Raw genomic sequence first — 22481 nt, 5'->3', positions numbered from 1 at the left:
ACCATTAAGTTCGAAAGCAAGAAAAATTAGCGCTAGACCACCTCCCAGCAATATTACTCAACGTGGGAGGTTGCACTGATTAAGGTGGCGCTCACAGTGTGAAATCTGCCATTTGAGTAAGAAATCTACTTGAAAGAAAGAAACATAACCCTGCGACGCACCACGTGGTGACGTTCGTGCTAAATTTATAGAGTGCGACAAGGTCCAGGTGCTAAAAATCAGTGTGAGAAGTGCGACAGACAGGAAATCTGTTGCTCGCGCAACTCGACTAATCTTTCTGAGTCTTTGGGTGACTCAGTGGAATTCCACAGAGTAAAACTCCACAAGTTCTGCCCAGTCCTAGTTTCAGTGAGACATCATCATATTTCTCCACATGGAAATTAAGATTCTAGTGGTCGGTTACTCATTGAATGATGGCAAAATATGCTATTCTATCACTTGGTAGAGAAGGTTTACAAGGATACCGCTTCAAAGATGGATTGTCGTGTCTAGGGCTGGTGTTGTAATCACACTAAGACTCATCCTCACAGTCCGCATGTGCTCATCACAAGGTGTGGCTGGCCATCCACGGGTTCCTGATCTAAATCTCTGCACACTGAAAGACCAGGAGATGGTGAAGGTGGTGGTGCAGGCTCTTTTGGGTTCTTGTTTGAAATGGGCCAAGGTCCTCCGAACTAACCCTTTCAAACACGAGGTGTCTTTTTTGAGATGATCTTGATCAGATGCTGCAGGGCGTGCTATGATGCGGCTTCTGACGGTCAATATAAATCCTTCTATGCCTCGCATCCTGCTGATCCCATACACCTACATTAGGATGGGGCTGTGTTGACGTTGACTCCAAGAGAGTCTTCTGAATGTAAGACAGGTTGGGTTCGCTCTCGCTACTGGGATTGGATATCTCCGCATCGGAACTCATACCCTTGCACCTTCAGCGCTGATTTCCCTATTGTGGTCAACTGCCTGTGGAAAAGTGGGCTGAGCTGACTGTGAAGGGCTCTTCTTGGTTGGTAGGAGCTAAAGTCATGGCTCGGTCAGGGGTGCTCAGGAGTCAAGGCTCCAATGGAGTTCGAACTACGAAGGGAGGATCTTGTGTGTGGTCAACATGCATCTAAACCTGATGGTGGAAAACAACATGGTGGAGGATGTGATCTACAGTAGCACGTGCAGCAAACAGCAAACAGTACCTTAATGTTACATTTGGTCTTCAGCTATTAGTGATGCACTAGAAGTGGTGATGTAGTAGAAGCCACGCAACGCTAGAAGCCGCGCAAGAAGCCGTGCTGCCCTGGAAGCCGTGCCACACTAGAAGAGGTGCTAAACCAGAAGCGGTGCTGTGGTAGAAGCAATACTGCACTAGAAGCGGTACTAAGCTATAATCAGAGCTCCACTAGAAACAGTGTTGTGCTGCAAGCAGTAATGCTTTAATAGGGGTGTCGCACTAGGAGGGGTCCGCACTATAAGCAGTGTCACGCTTCAAGCAGTGCTACGCTAAAAGCTGTGCCATGCTAGGTGCGGTGCTACACTTGGTGTGGTGCCACGCTAGAAACCATCCCGCACTAGAAGCCACACTAAAAGCTGGTCGGCACTAGGAATAGTGCCAAACTAGAAGCTGTCCTGCACCAGAAGCAGCCTCACACTAGAAGCTGTGGAAAGAAACCACAAGAGGTTACCCATAAGACCCAGTTGAGACCGGGGGATCTAATGCTACAGCATTCAACAACGTCCTGACAGATAATATTCTTTTAGACCATTATGTAGAACATATACAATAAATGCAGAATAAAGACTCCTCCCCTTGTGGTATTAATAAGAAAAGTGTTCTTTCGTATTATTACTGTACCACCCCCTTTCTTTTGTATCACCCCCAGCCCTGAAGAGTCATGGGTTAACAACCGATCTGACGAAACACGTGTCAGCTGGTTTTTGGCTCCTTTGGTCTCCTTTGTTAAGAGGACCATCCACTCACCCATTAAAACAACCAGAAAGAACACGTGTGTGCGATTTTATCCTTATCAACATACTGTGATTACTCATATCACAACATTTGTTGTGTGCTCTTGACTTTGTTCATGCAGAAGAAAGAGACAAGAAGACACCAATGGTTATTTGAAATTATAAGGAACAGTCTATATTTGAAAACATTGGATACATAAACTGTTTCAGCCCAATTTACATTAAATATGGGTGTAACCCATAGACTCTTGTAAACAGTGGTGCTCGTGTGAATAAGTGAACGGTGTAGGTGACAATTGAGGTAAAAGAAACAGCGAAAGCAGCTCAAGACAGATATAAAGTAACTTAAATAGTTCCAATAATACAAGAATTCTAATGAAGTTGTAATAGAAATTCAAAGTCTTCAACAATTTAGAGGACCAAAAGTGTGCCAAACGTTGCGCTGGGTGTTCGACGCCGTTTCAATATGTGCTCCATTCAGGTCATTTCCAGGACTGGGTTACAAGGAGAATTATCGATGCTGTGTCTGGGGTGAACAATGGTACTCCCGGAATGAACTTAAGGTTTGGTGTGCAGGAAATCCAGGAGGATGGATAGGGAGGGTGGCACTACCCAACTGGTGTGCCACGGGTTGACGAATGCGGAAAGAGTGGCAAAGCCCTGTGTATGTGCCTTGTCCCGCCTCAGGGGCAATATAACTTGGGGGAGGGATTGCCCTGGGTTAGTGCATTATTCCGCCTGTGGGGCATTATAACTGTGGGGGGTGGGTCGGAGGCATTGCCCTGGGTATGTACCTTGTCCAGCTTACTGGGCGTTGTAACAGGGGGAGGGAGGCATTGCCCTGGGTATGTGCCTTGTCTCGCTTCCTGGACATTATTACTGTAAAGTGGGGCGTTAAGATTGGATGAAACCATGAAGATATTGTTAAGCACCAGGAGGGAGGGCTCTAGACAGGATTAGGACTCAGCATGCAAGTGATAACACTGAGATGGGACCAGGAGATACAGATTCCCCTTGTCTTTACTAGGTCAGGGTTCCAGCAGTAAGGAGGGCCCATCTCCATCACGTCTCCAGATGCTACTGGCTAAGTCTATGACTGATGTACAGTGAAGGATCTCAGGGAGAGGCCAAGGGGAGAGCATAAGGATGTACAGTGCAGGATATCACACACAACAAGACCGCGGAGGTCAGCAAAGGACTCACGTGTTCACATGGCTCTGTCAGCTTCACCATGGAGGGCTGTAGACCGATCACCTTGTGGTACTCCACCAGGTTAGTGAGTGATGTGTGGACTCTTTCCTCCCCCGGGATCACGTAGCGTCCATTTGACTTCATCTCAATCATGTAGTGTAGGCAGCGGGCCTCACCCCTGTGAAGAAATATGAATTCTAGTTAGCATCAAACATGGCCTGAAACCCTTCTCAGAATGGCTCATGGGTGCTACGTTCTGTGGGGTACAGGGTCAAGTGATCGCTACAGATTTTTTTGGGGAGCAAGCAGTTAAAAAAAAGTGTTTGTGAGATAGATCTCTTGAAATCAGTTTGTAGCGATCACCATGTTTGTAGTGAAGGACCCATTACATCACAAATTAACAGAAATGGACAAAGTACTCACCCTAATAAAGGGTATTGTGCAGTGTTAAAAAACACAGGCACCCTAGCAAGGCTGTCCAGCGAGTTGGTCTCTCCTGTGCGACATGTAGTGGGTTCACAATTGATAGAGCTAGATTTCATCAAGATTAACCATCACTTTATTTTTGTGCTTCAGACAGACTGCATTTAAATTGACACACACATTTTGGTGCAAGTGAAAAAACATGGCACATGAAAGACATAAAACGAGGCCTAGTCAGTCTGAAATGCTTGTGCTGAATTAACGTGTGTTTTTGCAGTGTAGAGAAAACTTGGGATTTCAGTGGCCTTTTTAGCTTTGAGGAGAACCATAGAATGTGTTCTCTCTTCCCAGCTCATTTTCCTTGCAATCTACATTCACTATTCCTATCTTAAGAGACTTTGGTTTTGTTGCATATTGAAAAAAACATGTTCAGTTCATAACACCTCTTATAATATTTATTAATTAACTATGCCCCAAACACTACACGCAGGGCAAACACTTTTTTGCATGAAAAGCTATCTAAAACATTAAAGCATGTTGCTATGAGTATGTTATTAACTGTGTGCACTTTGAAAATTTACACTAGTGCATGTATCATGCTAGGTTGCACATTGCACATTTTGCATGTTGTGCACAAACAATAAGAAAAACTGCTTTAAACTAATAGACTTGCTAGGTAATCTTTATAAAGGGTATTAGTATGGGGACGGTAAAACATTTCATAAATTAATACTATTTTTGTGTTTGTTTTGTTTTTGGGCCTAAGATAAAATGGCTGCCTGTGAATCCAGCAAGGCTGTGAATTGCATTGAAAAGAAGAGAGCATGCCCAGATTAAACCAGCTTGCCTCAAGTACAGAAGGAGTCAAAGCCACTGTGAACTGTACTTTCTTGTGATTGTGCCAATGTACCTGTGTTAAAGGATCCTTCCTGCGTGCGATGTGACAGGAAGGAAGAAATAGACAAACATTTTCCTAGTAAATATTGCTAAAACATATAAATTTATTAATCATTAACGCTTCTTTTGTTAAAACCAGTATGGTTTTGAATTTGCCATGAGAACAGAATGGTGGGACCCTCATGCCATCTATGCTAACCAATCAGGTACAAGCTTTACTGAATCTGAAACATTTTTGTGTAGTCTGCCTTAGAGTATAAATAATGACCTCTTTGGAGGCGTGGTTGGCTTTAGGCTCTTGGGCTTTAGGGGAGGCGTGTGAGCTCTTGAGAGGAAGCAGATTAGACCAGATATCATATGGGTCAGGTTCGAGAAACGTCACGGGAGGAGATTGCTGCAGCCTGGGAGGAGATTGTGTCCGAGGAGAGGTGGGGGGATTCTTGCTCAGATTTTTTCAGAGAAGTCCTTGCACGTCATATTTTTGGCAAGGCAGATCACATTCCTCTGTGGACTTGTGAAGGGCGGCTGTCTTACTCCTAATCACAGACGAGGGCAAAGAGAGCAACAGATAGAAAGGGTTTTTTAGATTTAGATGCTAAAACTCTAAATTTATGCTTGGACTAATTAACTCGTTTTTTAAAGGATTTTTCTTATGCATTTATTTCTCTTTATGGGAGATTTTAGCAAATTATTAATTATTGATTAGCCTTGCATAATTCACTCTTGAATTATATTTCCTGAACTCGGATTGACATATGAAGCCTTATTCCTTTCCTTTATGGAATGCTTTGTATGCAACCTATAATATGTTCTGTATTTAATTCTATTTTTCCTGTTTTCCAAATTCTGTAACCTGATATTTAACTAATGAATAAAGGGTCAGAGAAACTTTTGATTAGAAAATAAAACCCTTTAAAAGACAACTCTCTTCATAGGCTTAAATAATAATTTCATTTTTAACTGTTCATGTAAAATCTCCTGAATGTAATACATGATGTCAAGGGCCCAACACCTTTTCATGGATAAATAGAGGTAGATGAGGTTTTGCATTGAGAAATGAACGTGAAATTACTGCTGTAAAACCATTGAGGAATTTAAACGTCACCAGCCATGGGAGGTGATCTCAAACACATGCTACAGTTTGATCTATGCAGCTTACTGCTGATGAGAGGTGCTCTCTCACACATACAATGGGTCGATCTCTGCCACTCACCAGTGATGAGAGATGCACTCACACACATGCTATGGGTCTATCTCTGTCACTCACCACTAATGGGAGGTGCTCTCACACACATGCTACCGGTCGATCTCTGCTGCTCACCAGTGATGGGAGGTGCTCACACCCACATGCTATGGGTCGATCTCTGCTGCTCACCAGTGATGGGAGGTGCTCTCACACACATGCTACCGGTCGATCTCTGCTGCTCACCAGTGATGGGAGGTGCTCTCACACACATGCTACCGGTCGATCTCTGCTGCTCACCAGTGATGGGAGGTGCTCTCACACACATGCTACCGGTCCATCTCTGCTGCTCACCAGTGATTGGAGGTGCTCTCACACACATGCTACGGGTCTGTCTCTGTCACTCACCACTAATGGGAGGTGCTCTCACACACATGCTACCGGTCGATCTCTGCACTCACCACTAATGGGAGGTGCTCTCACACACATGCTACCGGTCGATCTCTGCTGCTCACCAGTGATGGGAGGTGCTCTCACACACATGCTACCGGTCGATCTCTGCTGCTCACCAGTGATGGGAGGTGCTCTCACACACATGCTACCGGTCGATCTCTGCTGCTCACCAGTGATTGGAGGTGCTCTCACACACATGCTACGGGTCTGTCTCTGTCACTCACCACTAATGGGAGGTGCTCTCACACACATGCTACCGGTCGATCTCTGCACTCACCACTAATGGGAGGTGCTCTCACACACATGCTACCGGTCGATCTCTGCTGCTCACCAGTGATGGGAGGTGCTCTCACACATGCTACAGGTCGATCTCTGCTGCTCACCAGTGATTGGAGGTGCTCTCACACACATGCAACGGGTCGGTCTCTGCACTCACCACTAATGGGAGGTGCTCTCACACACATGTTACCGGTCGATCTCTGCTGCTCACCAGTGATTGGAGGTGCTCTCACACACATGCAACGGGTCGGTCTCTGCACTCACCACTAATGGGAGGTGCTCTCACACACATGTTACCGGTCGATCTCTGCTGCTCACCAGTGATGGGAGGTGCTCTCACACACATGCTACCGGTCGATCTCTGCTGCTCACCAGTGATTGGAGGTGCTCTCACACACATGCTACCGGTCGATCTCTGCTGCTCACCAGTGATGGGAGGTGCTGTCACACATGCTACGGGTTGATTTCTTCCGCTCACCAGTCAAAGTCATGGGAGGTGCTCACACCCACATGCTATGGGTCGATCTCTGATGCTCACCAGTGATGGGAGGTGCTCTCACACACATGCTACGGGTTGATCTCTTCCGCTCACCTGTGATGGGAGGTGCTCTCACCCACATGCTACAGGTTGATCTTTGCAGCTAACCAGTGATGGGAGGTGCTCTCCCACACATGCTATGGGTCTATCTCTGTCACTCACCAGTGATGGGAGTTGCTCTCACACATGCTACCGGTCGATCTCTGCACTCACCTGTAATGGGCGGTTCTCTCACCCACATGCTACCGGTCGATCTCTGTCACTCACCAGTGATTGGAGGTGCTCTCACACACATGCTACGGGTCGGTCTCTGCACTCACCACTAATGGGAGGTGCTCTCACACACATGCTACGGGTCGGTCTCTGCACTCACCACTAATGGGAGGTGCTCTCACACACATGCTACGGGTCGATCTCTGCTGCTCACCAGTGATGGGAGGTGCTCTCACACACATGCTACGGGTTGATTTCTTCCGCTCACCAGTCATGGGAGGTGCTCTCACACACATGCTACAGGTCGATGTCTGCAGCTCACCAGTGATAGGAGGTGCTCTCACACACATGCTACGGGTCGATCTCTGGATCTCGCCAGTGATGGGAGGTGCCCTCACACACAAGCTATGTATCGATCTCTGCAGCTCACCACTAATGGGAGGTGCTCTCACACATGCTGCGGGTCGATCTCTACACTCACCTGTAATGGGAGGTGCTCTCACACACATGCTACGGGTCGATCTCTGCACTCACCTGTAATCGGAGGTGCTCTCACACACATGCTACGGGTCGATCTCTGCTGCTCACCAGTGATGGGAGGTGCTCTCACACATGCTACGGGTCGATCTCTACACTCACCTGTAATGGGAGGTGCTCTCACCCACATGCTACGGGTCGATCTCTGACGCTCGCCAGTGATGGGAGGTGCTCTCACACACATGCTACCGGTCGATCTCTGACGCACACCAGTGATGGGAGGTGCTCTCACACACGCTACGGATCAATCTCTTCCGCTCATCAGCCATGGGAGGTGCTCTCTCACACATGCTACGGGTCAATCTGTGCAGCTCACCAGTAGTGTTGGAGAAGCTCTTACCTGTAGGATAAGGTGTAGCCTTCCCTGGTTTGGCTCAGTCGGATGAGGAAAGAGCCCAGTGGCTTCTCCACCAGCATGTTCTCAGCTTCTCTGTGACATGAGAGCAAGAAAAATAACAACATAAGTTAAATTAGTGATGGTTTCAAGCACCTTAAGTTTACGGACACTTAATATTTAATTTACCACCACATGGATTTCTTCTTCACTTCTCTTCTAGTGTGACACTGTGCACACGGTTACTCAGGTTAGAGGGCTGAAGTTTGGCCCGACCATGGGGTAAATGGAGACATCATAAAAATAAGGCTGCCTTTTATTGAGACAGCAAGGACAACAATCTGTTCTCTTCTTCACACAATTCTTTACAATTCATAAATGCACATTGTGACAGCAAACCGTGTATGGCAGGACACAGATTCCGTGAAAACTGGTTGTGCTCCCAGCCGGACGTCTGCGCATGTGCAGAAGGGCAGAAGACATTCTTAGGGTCTGAGCATCACGTGCTAGGGTAAGCCCAAGCACCTCGGACAAAACAAATCAACCAGTTTTCTTTTGTTGGGAGTGTTCGTATTTCCCTGGGAAGATAATCATAATAGTTACCATAATGCCTTAGAGATGCCCGGGTTACCAAAGTAGTCTTCTTCTGTGTGGAGTGGAGGGATGCACTGTGATCTGCTATGAATCCACAGTCTGAGAGGAACAGCCTTGGGGTCCTCTGAGCACTGGTTGTGAGGTGGAGGCAGGGTAAGCAAGCTCAGAGGTGGCGCACACCACCACCACCACTACTCCGCCCCCACCCTGACCTATGAAACACTGTTGTTAGACATTTACACAATTCAGCATCAGAAGATCTGCATCCCACCAGTGCACAGGCAGGCAGAAGCACGTAACTAAGGGGTCAGAGGAGCAGAACAGTGATAGAGCCAAGGGTAACACTCCTGTGACTGAAGACTGATGCTGGTGGCAGGAGTGTGGGTGACCCCTAGTGTCCTGTCTGCTCTGCAGTTTGAGTCCAAGTTTGTTTGACACTCCATCATCCACTGCTCCTGAAATTACAGACATGAGAAGGGAGCACCTCTCTGTAACCTCATGCACAGTGAAGGAAATGGAAATAAAAGACTAGAAAAACTAAACCCACTGGCCGCCTTCACTCAGATGGTTTCCTCTGGTCCACTGCAACATTTGCACCATTTTCAAAACACTGGAGATAGTGTTTCCCCCGATTTCTCACAGTTGCTTTAGGATGGGTTTGATTGAGTTTTTTCAGTACAAAAAGAAAAGTAAGAAACATCAGGGAAACAAGTGCACCATGTGGGTTGCTTCTCCACTACTCTTAGCTGGACTTGCCCCACACCTTGGGTATCCTACCAACTGTCTCCATCACATGTGTGATAGACTCCACTGCTCGAAGCGTGTCCACGGCAGCCTAGTGGACGACAGCTAAAGATACAGAAGCAAAGGAGGGCCTTTTCAGTGAGTAAATCCTATCGCAAACTCTTGGTAGCCTTAAGCCGGAGTAACCACCCACAGGACAAAGGGCCTGATTTAGATCTCGGCAGAAGGGCCACCCTCTCACAACGGTGATGGATATCCCGTCCACCGAAATATCAATCCTGTTGCATCCCATGGGATTTATGTTTTGGCGGATGGGATATCCATCACCGCTGAGTGAGAGTAGCCCTCCGACGAGATCTAAATCAGGCCCATGAGCTACGTGGTGAGAGATACGGCCCTGATCACCTTCACCACGACACACGAGGCGTATATGAAGATGATGATGATCCTCCTCCGCTCACACGAGGGATCTTCCCACCCCTCTCGGAGGGTCCCTGGGGGGCCCTGATCACCTTCACCACGACACACGAGGCGTATATGAAGATGATGATGATCCTCCTCCGCTCACACGAGGGATCTCCCCACCCCTCTCGGAGGGTCCCTGGGGGGCCCTGATCACCTTCACCACGACACACGAGGCGTATATGAAGATGATGATGATCCTCCTCCGCTCACACGAGGGATCTCCCCACCCCTCTCGGAGGGTCCCTGGGGGGCCCTGATCACCTTCACCACGACACACGAGGCGTATATGAAGATGATGATGATCCTCCTCCGCTCACACGAGGGATCTCCCCACCCCTCTCGGAGGGTCCCTGGGGGGCCCTGATCACCTTCGCCACGACACACAAGGCGTATATGAAGATGATGATGATCCTCCTCCGCTCACACGAGGGATCTCCCCACCCCTCTCGGAGGGTCCCTGGGGGGCCCTGATCACCTTCACCACGACACACGAGGCGTATATGAAGATGATGATGATCCTTCTCCGCTCACACGAGGGATCTCCCAACCCCTCTCGGAGGGTCCCTGGGGGGCCCTGATCACCTTCACCACGACACACGAGGCGTATATGAAGATGATGATGATCCTCCTCCGCTCACACGAGGGATCTCCCCACCCCTCTCGGAGGGTCCCTGGGGGGCCCTGATCACCTTCACCACGACACACGAGGCGTATATGAAGATGATGATGATCCTCCTCCGCTCACATGAGGGATCTCCACACCCCTCTTGGAGGGTCCCTGGGGGGCCCTGATCACCTTCACCACGACACACGAGGCACATTTGAAGATGATGATGATCCTCCTCCGCTCACACGAGGGATCTCCCCACCCCTCTCGGAGGGTCCCTGGGGGGCCCTGATCACCTTCACCACGACACACGAGGCACATTTGAAGATGATGATGATCCTCCTCCGCTCACACGAGGGATCTCCCCACCCCTCTCGGAGGGTCCCTGGGGGGCCCTGATCACCTTCACCACGACACACATTTGAAGATGATGATGATCCTTCTCTGCTCACACGAGGGATCTCCACACCCCTCTCGGAGGGTCGCTGGGGGGCCCTGCTCACCTTCACCACGACACACGAGGCACATTTGAAGATGATGATGATCCTTCTCCGCTCACACGAGGGATCTCCCCTCCCCTCTCCGAGGGTCCCTGGGGGGCCCTGATGGATGGATGGATGGGTTTTTATATAGCGCAATATCACCGCCAGGTCTCAAAGCGCTTTGCATTGGGAACCCGTCCTGGTTTTTCCCTGTGAGATAGCCCCTTACTGGGTATCCCCAAGGTGAAAGCCAGGCATCCCGCCGCGGGGGGCCGTAGTGGAGATTAAGCAAGCTATTGCCCAGAGTTGCAGAGTGTGAACCTGTGATTCGAGTAGGCACCGAAGCGAGAATTACCGAGTCCGTGGACATTTTGGGCTCAAGACCCTGCGCGTCGGGAATTGAACCCTGGTCCCGGGTCTGATCTCAGCGTCCGGGTCTGCCTCCTCTAACCAGTGAGCCACACTTCTCCACTGATCACCTTCACCACGACACACGAGGCGTATATGAAGATGATGATGATGATCCTTCTCCGCTCACACGAGGGATATCCCCACCTCTCTCGGAGGGTCCCTGGAGGGCCCTCTCACCATTCCTTATGAGCTAAGGCTCTGCATTGTAAGGATCCAAGCACAGGCCTGGGAGCTCAAGCTAGGAATGCTCCTTTGTGCAACATCCATATGAGGACAGGTATGCCAGGACCACCTTGGAGGGACGTCCAGCTTCTTTACACACTCAATCCTTCCAAAAGGGCATAGGAATAACCAAGCTTTTCCCAACCATAAGATTGCACTTTGAGTCCAAACAAGTGATTCTACTTCTAAAATCTCTGATGTTCCAGCTCCGCAGTGTCTCCAAAAGAAGTGGACCATCCCCAATCACGGAGAGTGGAGGGGAGGCTTGCTGTGAGGAGATACCCACTAATGGTTCACGCTACGGACGCATCCCCAGGCCTTTCGGGAGTCTCTGAGTGCATGTCCGAAGCCTCGAGGAGGCACCTTCCTGGCTCATGCACTCACCCTCACCTGCCCCTGGGGCTGATGGAGCGACCCAGGAGAAACGCTCCTCTAACAGCTTCCAGTCTTCACCTGAACTGCACTGAACACACAGATCATGTTGTTCTGCTCCACACCTGACGTGCCCCAGCATCCCTCCACCAGTCACACGCTCTGTCCCCATCTCCACTTAGCCTCAGTCTTGTATTCTACGACGCTGTTACTAAGACCCACAACTTGGAATTCCTCTGTCTCGTAGGGCACTTCTAGTCCAACCCCCTGCCTACGGAATGCATAATTCAATACCATTGCTGACCAGGTCTATGTAAATGCAAGTATGTTCCCCCATCCACGAACCGGAACACCCGAGACCTGCTCTCAGCAAACGTGCTCAAAGGCCACTCTAGAAGGCATTTCAATGGATATAAGGGCATTGAGCCGGCACAGAGATCCTACAAGGATGGGAGTAGACAAAGGCTCCAGAGACTAGGTTTTCCAGGGGTTTCCATGATATAATGTCCTTAAAAGGTCATCTGAGCCCCGTGGAAAAGGAGAAAAACACTCAGGACTTCAACGATCTGCGGCCTGAAGTCCACAAGAGACTGGACGAGCGAATAAGAAAAGGAACGCAGACGGCCAAAGTTCCATGACTTCATGTCTGGAGTCCACAGAAGCCTAATTGGGTTCAAGAGATAAGGAAGGAAGACAAAGGGCTTACAATAAGTTAGGCCTGAGGTCCCTATAAGACCAGATGAACCCCAAGGACAAGGACTGAAGAAAGTCTGGGCTTCCATGCTCTTAGACCAGAGTCAGAGATGAGGAATAAAGATGCACAGTGCTTCCATCGTCTCAGGACTGGGGTCCTCATTACATTGGCCCTGAGAACAAGGAATAAAGATGCCCGGGCTGCACCGCACCAGGACTCCCAGGCTTTGGGTCCAGATGAGACAACTGGACCCGTAGCATATAGAATGATACACCCAAAGTTCAGTTCAGTTCAGTTCTTTATTTATTTCGGTGGTTAAAAACCATCATAAAAATCCATAACATTACAAATCCACATATAATCAGACTGAACATTACAATATTAAAAACAGGTATGAAAATTGTTATTATTTACAAGCTTTATCCAAAAGAAGGGAGCGATAAATTCATAACATCCTCAATCAACCCCTTGTATTTCTTAATTTGACCACAATTTTTAAAAAACTCATAATAGTGCACAAGGTACGCGTCTCAGTTGCTCTTTGCAGAAATAATAAAGCAGTTTTGGCCTGATAAATTTTTGATTCCTTTAAAATGTCCACCAGGAATCTTCGACGCGGCATTTTATAAAAAGAACAAAATAGTACAAAATGAAGGTTGTCCTGCGGAGACCTATTGTCGCAGCCGCAGGCACCCTTCTGCTCAATTGTTAATGTAAAACCAGACGGGTAATATAAAATATTGTGTAACAAATTGAGCCTAAAACGGGTCATTAAAAACCTCTCATGTTGACTGTGGATTAAAAAGAGATACGGTTCCATACCCATTTCATTACATACAAGCGAGTGGGCTGCTACCGAGGATTTATTAGAATCAAGTTCATTCCTCCTGTGATCGTATTTTTCTGACAGCTGCTTTTAGACATAAGATTTGCAGAGCTGTCCACGTTTGAGGGGTCAGAAAATAATATTTGCTGGTCAATGGACTCTAGGGTTTCTTTGATGTATCTTAACCAGGGGATTTGCAACCATCTGTCTCTCTGGAGGCAGTCCTTAATAATCTGTCTTGTTAGTTCCGCATTTGGGTTTAGCCAGATTCTAAACCAGGTCAAAATTGGTCTCACTCTAATCAGATCAGATATATATGGAGTGCCCAGCTCTTTATGAATGATAGCTGCCGGGATGCTCTGTGGCAGCTTTAATAGTTTCTTTAAAAATTTGTCTTCCTCCACTTGTATCTGATGTGCATCCCTAAAACCCCACACCTCTGCCCCGTAGGTGGCTTTAGAGGTACTGACTGCTCTATACAATGTCATCACCTGCTCGGGAGACCAACGTCCCATCCTTCGTGTGAAGTTTAGTATGGCCCCGTTTGCTGAGACGAGTTTCCTGGACCTTTCTCAACCAGAGGGGCAAACTTAATCTTTTCATCAAACAGGAGACCCAGGTATGGGAAAGTGGTCACAGTTTCCAAAACATGAGTTCCTATTTTGAACACAAATCTCTTGTGAGGTTTTTTCCCTGTCACCATAATAAAAGACTTGGTTAGATTAACAGAGAGATCTAGATTCCTCATAAATTCAGCAAAACCAGTAATTAGAAGCTGGAGGCTCACTCATGTTCGAGCGAGGAGGACCGCGTCGTCCGCGTACAGCAGTACCGGTATATGGCGTGATCCCACTCTTGGGCAGTCAGTTCCCAGTGTCAGCAGGGCACTCTCTAGGTCATTTATGTAAAGAGAGAATAGGAATGGGGCCAGGATAATAATAATAATAATAATAATCCACATTTTTAAAGCGCACAATCACCCGTAAGGGGCTCTAGGCGCTGGGGGCCGTCAGGAAGATTAAGCAAGCTATTGCCCAGAGTCACATGGTGCTGGGCTAATCTGCCGCCGGTGCCGGGGATCGAACCATGATCCCCAGATTCCGGAGTCAGTCGCCCTGGCCGCGGCGCCACACTTCTTCCTTGAGAGGATGCACCCCTGCCTCACCCCGCTAGAGCACGGGAAGGGATTGGTACTCACCCCCCGCGCTATAGCGGACCTTGGCAGAGGTGTTCCAATGCAGTTCCTTGAGTATATTGATCAGATCTGGGTCGATTCCCAATCTAAACATAAATGCCCAGAGTTTAGCTCTATTAACATTGTCAAATGCCGCTGCCAGGTCCATGAATCCCATATACAGGGTCCAGTCATCTGACTTGATGTATTTGGCTGCTAAAAGATAGAAGTTTAGACACTGGTCGCTTGTAGACCTGCCTGTTCGAAAACCATACTGGGTGTCCACCAAGGTGTTATGGGTCCCAGTCCACTCTATAAGGCGGTTAAGAATTGCCCTACCTAATACTTTGGCCGAGACATCAATCAGCGAGATTGGTATGTAACACTGTGGGTTGTCCCTGCAGCCTTTCTTATATATGGGGACAATCACTGCTGTTGACCAAGATCTTGGTAGACCAGATTTAATTGCGGCATTAAGTACTCGAGTCAAAATTGGTGCCCATAAATCAGTATTGCTTAAAAATAGGTCTGGGGGTGTGCCATCCGGGCCTGGTGCCTTGTTACGCGTCAGCCCTGAGACTGCTTTTAGAACTTCCGGCAAGGAAAATTCTAAATCGGTTGCTCTGGGTCCCTCCTAAAACCCATCCTCAATAACTACCTCCTTCTGATTATACAGGGTCTTAAAGTGGTTAATCCATTGGTCTGGTAATATATTGGTACTGATTACTGGTGAGCTTGAGTCTTGGTAACAAGGCCTATTTATGATTCTCCAAAATTGGGCATAATCCCTATTTTCTCCAGCTTCTCTAAGGTCTGCCCAAACTTCCTTTTGAAGAGCACTCTTCCTTCTCTTAACCTGCGTTTTGTAATTCTGTCTACAGTGGGCGATTTCAATCTTATCTCTCGGGGCCTTCTTTAAACTCTGTTTTAATTCTCTTAATGCCCTCGAGCAATTTGTGTCAAACCATCTTGGAGAAAGTTCCTTTATCGGCCTCTTAGTTTTTAATAGCCCATCCACTATTTTGGTTAAAGATTCATAAGCCAGAACCACTCCTCTGCCCTCTATCGCCAGGTCTAGGCAGGTCTCTATATGTTCTTTCTGCCTTTGAATGTAGGTATGGGAGTCTCCCCTGCTTTCAACGGCACCAGATCCATGGTGTGGGTAAGCGCAAAGCTGTCTAAAAGCCTCATCAGTAAAGTGCCCTCCTTATTGTGTTCAAAGTGGGGACCCTTTCCTACAGGGCAAGAGGACCAATCAGGAGAGATGGGGAGTAACTTAGGGCACAGATGACAGTTAATTAAAGTCCCCCATCAACAAGATAGTTGGTTCAAGCCCTCCCCTCCTTAAGTCTGTTTCCTCATTTAGCCTACTCTCAAGCTCTAACAGAATGGGGAAATTTCCATCACTTGAACCCGGGTTATAGAAGTTTAAGATCAGAAGTCTCTGGCCCTGCCCCTGTAGAAAAACTGCTTGTAATGTGTCCGACGCCCAGACCGGTTGTGACCAGGTGCCCTTTAGATCTAGGTCTGCATATATCACCAATCCTCCTTTTGCTCTCCCAGAATTGACTTCTTTGGCTGATCTAAAAAAACATTTATAGCCCTCCAGTTGACATGAGTCTGAGTCTCGCGCCCATGTCTCTTGTAGAGCTATAATGTTAAAGCCCCTTATGTATTCATTCCACTCCTTATTCTTAAGCTTAGCCCCCAAGCCTGCTATATTCCAAGACAGGACCGTTAGTCCGGCCCTATTCGCCTTCCTCCCCTCTGTGCTGGGTACCTTTATTATACAGTCTCCTACTTCTATGGGTTCTGTAGCATTTTCAGTCTCGACCCTCTGCTTGGGGGGTTCTTCCGGTCTCAGTTTTAGCTCACGCCTTGCGCTGACGGGACCAACCTCTATTGCAGACACAATGAATTCCCCAGTTGCTAGAGGTTCTACAGACTCATTTTCCGTCATAGGTAGTCAGTCATTTTCCTCGAATGACTGCAAAGGGGCAAATCTATTTCTCCACTGCGGGTAGTCTTGTGGGGGTAGGAACTGATCAGGATATCTCGTAGGTCTGGCTCTTTGTGTGTGTTGCGGCATTACAGGATGCCACCCAGCATTGTCAGCATTACTGGCATTGTTACTACTCCTGCTCCTTGGGTAAAAATACCCCAGCGGGAGCGCACATATTGTGCTAGTAAGGTTTCTGTTGGGGTTCTTCAGGATATAATCTACAAGTCCTGTGTCTCTAAAATTTGCTACTATGCAATCTCCTCTTATATCCTTCCTTCTACCACCAAGCCAATTGACTCTTCTCACATGGACTGTCTCACCTCTTTCCCCATTATTTAACGGTCTGTGTATATTTAATCACTTGGAGATCTTCGCATGCAGTTGGGAACGAGATTCTTTTTCTGAGGCCCTAATTTCCGGAACCCCCGCAAATACTATACCAAAGGGGCTGGCATCTGGAGGAAGATTTATGTGTGGCGGGGGGCTATCTCTAAAGGAGAAGGGGTCCTGGTCCATATGGGATGAGGTTTGGGGACCAATTCTTTGGTAATGGTCTATCTGCCCCGGTTGCATTAGTGGTTGTGGGGGGGCTGATCAGAGTTTTTAGTGTTCATCTTGTGGTTGTATCCCCCTCTCTGAGCTTGGTTTAATCCTCCTCTCTGCTCTTGGGGAGCTTTCGGCGCATCGTGTATCTGGACAATTGTATGTTGGGTATGGCTAACACAGTTGTTGCTTGACGGTGTGTTTTTGTCAGTGTTATCATTAGTGGCCGCCATGCTTAGTTGGTTGGGGTCAGTGGGGGGTTTCTTAGTTATGAGTTCCATTATCTTACTTTGTTTGGACAACTCATTCACTATTTTATCCACCTTACTTATAATGGGTTTCAACTGGGCAATTAGAAAGATTTCTAGATGTTTTTTGAGGTCTCCTAGGACTTCCTCGATCCATCCCGGTGGGTTTATATTTATGTGTTCATTATCATCTACCAGGATGACCTCTTGCCTGTTTTTTTTTTTAGATCGAACAGCCCTTATGAGTGGCTTGTTTTGCCTTTGTTGTCCCTTGGTCCTCCCCCGCCGTGTTGGTTTTCTCTGGGGGGTCAGTTCGCTAAGACCTGAGATTTCTGTCCCCGGGGATGGTGGAAGTTGAGCACAGGGAATGGCCTCAGTTGCGTTAGTTGGGGAGGCTACATTCCCCGTCATATTTGGGCTATCAGCTAATAGCGGGTCTCTACAGGGTGTTGGAGTCACTACGACGGGATTAGGTGAGGAAGATGGACTCCTTTCCATGCGTTCTATTTCCCCGGATACCTTCTTTAGCATCAGGTCAATGGTGGTAGGTTTTTTCCCTTTACTTAGGGCTACATCTTTTGAGTTTGCCAATGTTTGTTTGGGGGGTTTCAGTTTGGCGAGCTTTGCTCATAGCCGAGCGTGTTTTGGGGTGGTTAGACATATTAGTCTAGCTCTTTACCTCTTAGCTTCCCCACAACAAAAACCACAAATCCTTATGCTGAATATCCCAGTAACTCAACACTTGGCCTATAACTTAAAACACTTGCACCCCAATCCCCCTTTCTCATGCAGCAACCGTTTGGGATCACAGAATCGTTTAAAGTCTTGAAACACACGTGAACAGTCCAAAACCACCCTAAACAATACCTGACCCAGTGTGTCCGTGCCAAGGGGGGTGGCCCGTCCCGTCCCTGGGCGTCCCTGGGCGTCCCCGGACGGCCACAGACGGCCCGCCCTTGTCCCGGGCTTCTCCCGGGCGCGCCCGCGCGCGTCCCGCGGGACCAGGAACTGGCGTTGCATTTATGCGCCTCCTGGCGCTGGTGAGGGCGTCACTGGTGGTGGGAGGGACCCCGGCGGAGCCAAGCCCGGCCGGGAGACAGGCGGAGCAAGGCCCGGTCCTTTGCAGGTGGTGCTGCGGCGGAGCAGAGCCCGGCCGTGAGATTGCAGGTACAGTTTGTTTCCACCCAAAGGTTCCACGGCCACAGTTCTGGGTCCACAGTTTTATCCCGGAGTATAACAATTGAAGACCCTCAAATAAGGAATGAATGCACAGAGGGTTTGCATTGTGTCAGACTGGAGCCCACCTGAGAGTAGCCGAGCTGTGAGGATGCACAATGAAGAGATCCAGTCCTTCTAAGACCTCCAGCCTGGACTACACAAGGGACCAAAAGAGCCCCGGTCAGAACGATTTTAGACCTCAAGGGCCGGATGTACAAAGACTAAAAATAGAAATTTCAAATTATCGATTCCATCTGGGTCACTATTTGGAAATCGCTATTCCTTATGTATGGAATGTTTTGTTTCGTACTTGCGATTCCTAGCGGGTTGAAAATTGACCTAACTCATGAATATTAATGAGATAAATCACAGTTTGCGACCCATTAGGAATTGCCTTAACAGGGGTGGTGGCCTGCTGAGGTCAGCATGTCTGTGATTGCCTTTCAATAAAGATTTTTGTTGTTGTTGAAAGGCAGCATGTTTTCCTGAAAGGATAACGGGCCGAGTTTCAAGAATAAAAAATTTAACGTTTTGTTTCACTTTTTAAGACTAGGCAGTGGTCTGTAGGACCACTACCATCTCTTAAAAAAATAATTCCCAACATTTACAAAGGGGATGGTGTCCCTTAGGAAGTGTGGCCTCTGGCTATCCACGATGCACCATTCTGCCCACTTCCAACATGGCAGAACCCTTCTCTCTGCCTCCAGAGATCACTAGCCCTACCAAGAGGTGTGGCTACCAACAGTGGCGGCTCCTCCTCTAAGTCGGAGGAGCGTCGCCCCACTGCCAGGTGCAGCAAAGGAAAGAAAAAATAAACTGATAAAAACGGAATGTTATTATCATTTTATTTCTCCCTCCTGCTGTGGCAGTGCATGAGGGGGCGGAGCTGCAGGGGAGGAGTAGTAGACACTCCTGTGCGCAGTGCACCCAAAACAGTCATGCGCACTTCCCTGTTCTCCATGCACGCTGCATCAAGAACATGCCCATCCCTATAGTCCCTGGTTGAGCGCTCAGACAAATCACAATCCAATGGAGCTATGTGATTGGCTTGGGGCTGGGAGCCTGGCTACCTGCTTCCTGTTCCGACCTGGAGTCGGACACAGACGAGCAGGACAGAAGACATGGGACGGCAAGGTAAGTTGTCTTTTTTTTTTTTTTAAAGCAACCCGCGAGCCTCCCTATGACCCACCCACAAGCTGTACCGGCCGCCCCTGGCTACCAAGGGTGCTACATGTCCCTGAAAAACTGCTTTTGCAACAGGTTTCCCCTCTCCCTTTCCAGGTACAGTCAGTACTCCAGGCGTGAGGAACTGCTGCCGTAAGGTGAGAGTGGTGCCCCTGCCTGAGCTTTATGCCAGGTTAAGGTGTGCGATTCACTGTAATGTACGGTTACCACCAGTGAATCATCACAGGATAAAAAGATCACTGGCTTTGTACTTTGTATCGTCCATTGCTTTGAGTTTTCTACGATTTTTTTTTTCTCATTAGCTCCAAGTTCTTCTAACACTTTTCATCACAACCTAGATTAGTTTGAGAAAAGACTAACATATCAAACAGCAGCACACCCGGTCCTGAAGGAAGCCTCAAACCCTCTAAGGGGGGTCAAAAGGCTTAAACATGAAGATCATGCTATTCTTGTTACCAACCTGCAGCTATACGTTACCCCTGCTAGTGCTTTTTGTTTTTATCCTGGCCCCAGGACGAGCTAAGAAAGTTGTATTACGCACCTGGTAGCTAGTTTCCCCTCACATCCTCACTACCTTCGTTTCTTTTGCACTGCGTACCTCACCCCACCTAGTTTTTCATTGTTGGATTTAGTACATCCAAGACTAGGAGCAAAACACCCCTGAGCTCCTCCCTCTCAGAGAGGAGGTTGTAGCCCGTGGCGGGACGAGGCTTTCCAGTCACGAGGAGAATCCCAGCGATGGAGCAGGCCACCCGCGGTGGGAGAGGGATTTTGTCCTAATATAGGGATATCCCCAGGGGTTTATCTTAGATGTTCTCTCTTCTTTTTGTTACCATTTTAGTCCTGAAGGTTCTTTATAGTGCTATGGGTAAAGATTGGGGAGCTAACCCGCATAGGTCTTACATTTTTTTCCCCTTGGCCCCTTTCCCCTCCCTCTTGTGCATACATACATATTTTAGGGTCAGGGCACTGGCACAGAGGTTTGGTGGCAGCCTTAGTGATCTCAGTTGTGAGAACAGCAACATCAGTCAGAAAACTTGGGGGTGACCATTCAAAAAGAGGCATCTCCTTCCAGTTATGGCCAAGTCTACCAATGAATGAGTGGACAGAAGCCGACGCTCACCTGCGGCTGATCATCCCATGCAGCCACGGGGGGTAGTCGCCGTCCCGGATCACTTTGCAGGCCTGTGTGTCCCTAAACCAGCGTAAGGTCTCGCTCCTCTTCAGCTTCTTCCTCTCCTCTTCCTCCGCCTTGTGCTGGGGCCTGTCGGTACCTGCAGAGGTCCTGTTGTCGAAGGGCATCAGCTGGGGAAGAGAGTCAGGCAGGTGAGACAGTTGTTGGTGGGGATACAACACACATGTTCAGCTATTCAGACATCAGTAGACATGACAACGGCGGGCACTCTCACAACCTTCACCGCCAGGTTCATCCACCGCAACCACCTGCTCTTGACGGGGCATCAGATGGAGGAGGCCAGCCAGAAGGTTGAAATGGCTTTGCTCTGGAGCTCGCTGCCCTTCTGAAGGGTGCAGGGCTCTCCAAAGCTGGTTCAGTGGCTTTGCTCGGGAGCTCACAACCCTTCTGAAGCGTGCAGGGCTCTCCAAGACTAGTTCAATTGCTTTGCTCTGGAGCGCTTTGCCCTACTGAAGGGCTCTCCAAGGCTGTTGCAATGGCTTTGTTCCGGAGCTGCCGCCTTCCTGAAGGGTGCTGGGCTCTCAAACAGGAGAGATTCTTAATGGGCTTGGAAGCGGTCTGCACAGTTTCTGGATGATCAGCTCCCCCCTCCCCCATAACTTCTCTCAACTAGTCCCATCTAGTTGAAGGGGGATGGGCGCACACTGCTTCAGCTCCCAGCTCAGTTCACCCCTTAGCATCGTGGTAAATGCATTCACTTTAAATGTTTACTTGAATTTTCACCATAATGCTAAGGGGTGGACTGTGCTGGGAGGTGAGGCAGTGTGCGCCCATCCCCCTTCTGCCTGAAAAGGCTCCCTTGAGCCACTGGGCGGACGAGCTCTTGGAGATGCAACTGTGCGTCAGGGACAGGTACCGAGACCTGAGAACATTGTGGCAGCCTGCTCAGCAACCCCACGGGAATTTCGTTTTTTATCTCTACTGATGAAGGATATTATCCAGAAACATATTTGTCAAGAGATTCACAGCCCAAACCTGCACCAACTTTGGTCAAAAGATTCAGCAAAAATTCAAGTCAGCATTGAAAGTGAACTGCTTTCACCATAATGCTAGAGGGTGAACTGTGCTGGGAGGTGAAGCAGTGTGCTCCCACCCCCTTCTAGTCCCATGAAGTTATCCAACAAACCATTCCGAACTATGCCTCAAACCCTTCAAGGCCTACCAACCACAATCACGATGAACCTCTTGTTGTGTCACAATGACCCCAGTTAACCAGTACTCTCAACCAGAACAGTCTAGGTTCCCCCTTGGCTAGTACTCCCTTAACCCATCATTCCATTAACCTTTGTCAACAAATTACTTAATTTACCACTCAAGACGTCACTTCAACTAGCTTCCAAACCCAATCGCTCCAGTAAACCCCAGAGCCACCTACCCATTGCCCCTTTTACCAAGTCAAGTCGGTCACCCATGCAACCCCTCACCGCTGTTGCACTCCACGATCCCATTTACCCCCTCAACCAGATACTTGCTATCCTCAGAACCACTCAATTACCCC

The 22481-nt window shown here is 48.4% G+C and overlaps 1 protein-coding gene across 2 annotated transcripts in view; it reads right to left on the bottom strand.

Moving 5' to 3' along the window:
* LOC144817669 (myosin-IIIb-like) overlaps nucleotides 1–22481 on the bottom strand; it is a 446642-nt gene that overhangs the window by 37093 nt on the left and 387068 nt on the right. For both annotated transcript variants that reach the window (XM_078674399.1, XM_078674400.1), the window contains 3 exons: nucleotides 20912–21093; nucleotides 8008–8097; nucleotides 3157–3322 (listed from right to left, as the gene is read on the bottom strand). In XM_078674399.1, coding sequence (XP_078530525.1) covers nucleotides 3157–3322; nucleotides 8008–8097; nucleotides 20912–21093 — 438 coding nt within the window. The remainder of the gene's footprint in view (nucleotides 1–3156; nucleotides 3323–8007; nucleotides 8098–20911; nucleotides 21094–22481) is intronic.

Source organism: Lissotriton helveticus, chromosome 2_1, assembly GCF_964261635.1.
Source record: "Lissotriton helveticus chromosome 2_1, aLisHel1.1, whole genome shotgun sequence".
Classification (NCBI taxonomy): Eukaryota; Metazoa; Chordata; class Amphibia; order Caudata; family Salamandridae; genus Lissotriton; species Lissotriton helveticus.
The sequence above is the reverse complement of the archived record's forward strand: the minus strand, read 5'-3'. Positions and strand labels throughout refer to the sequence as shown.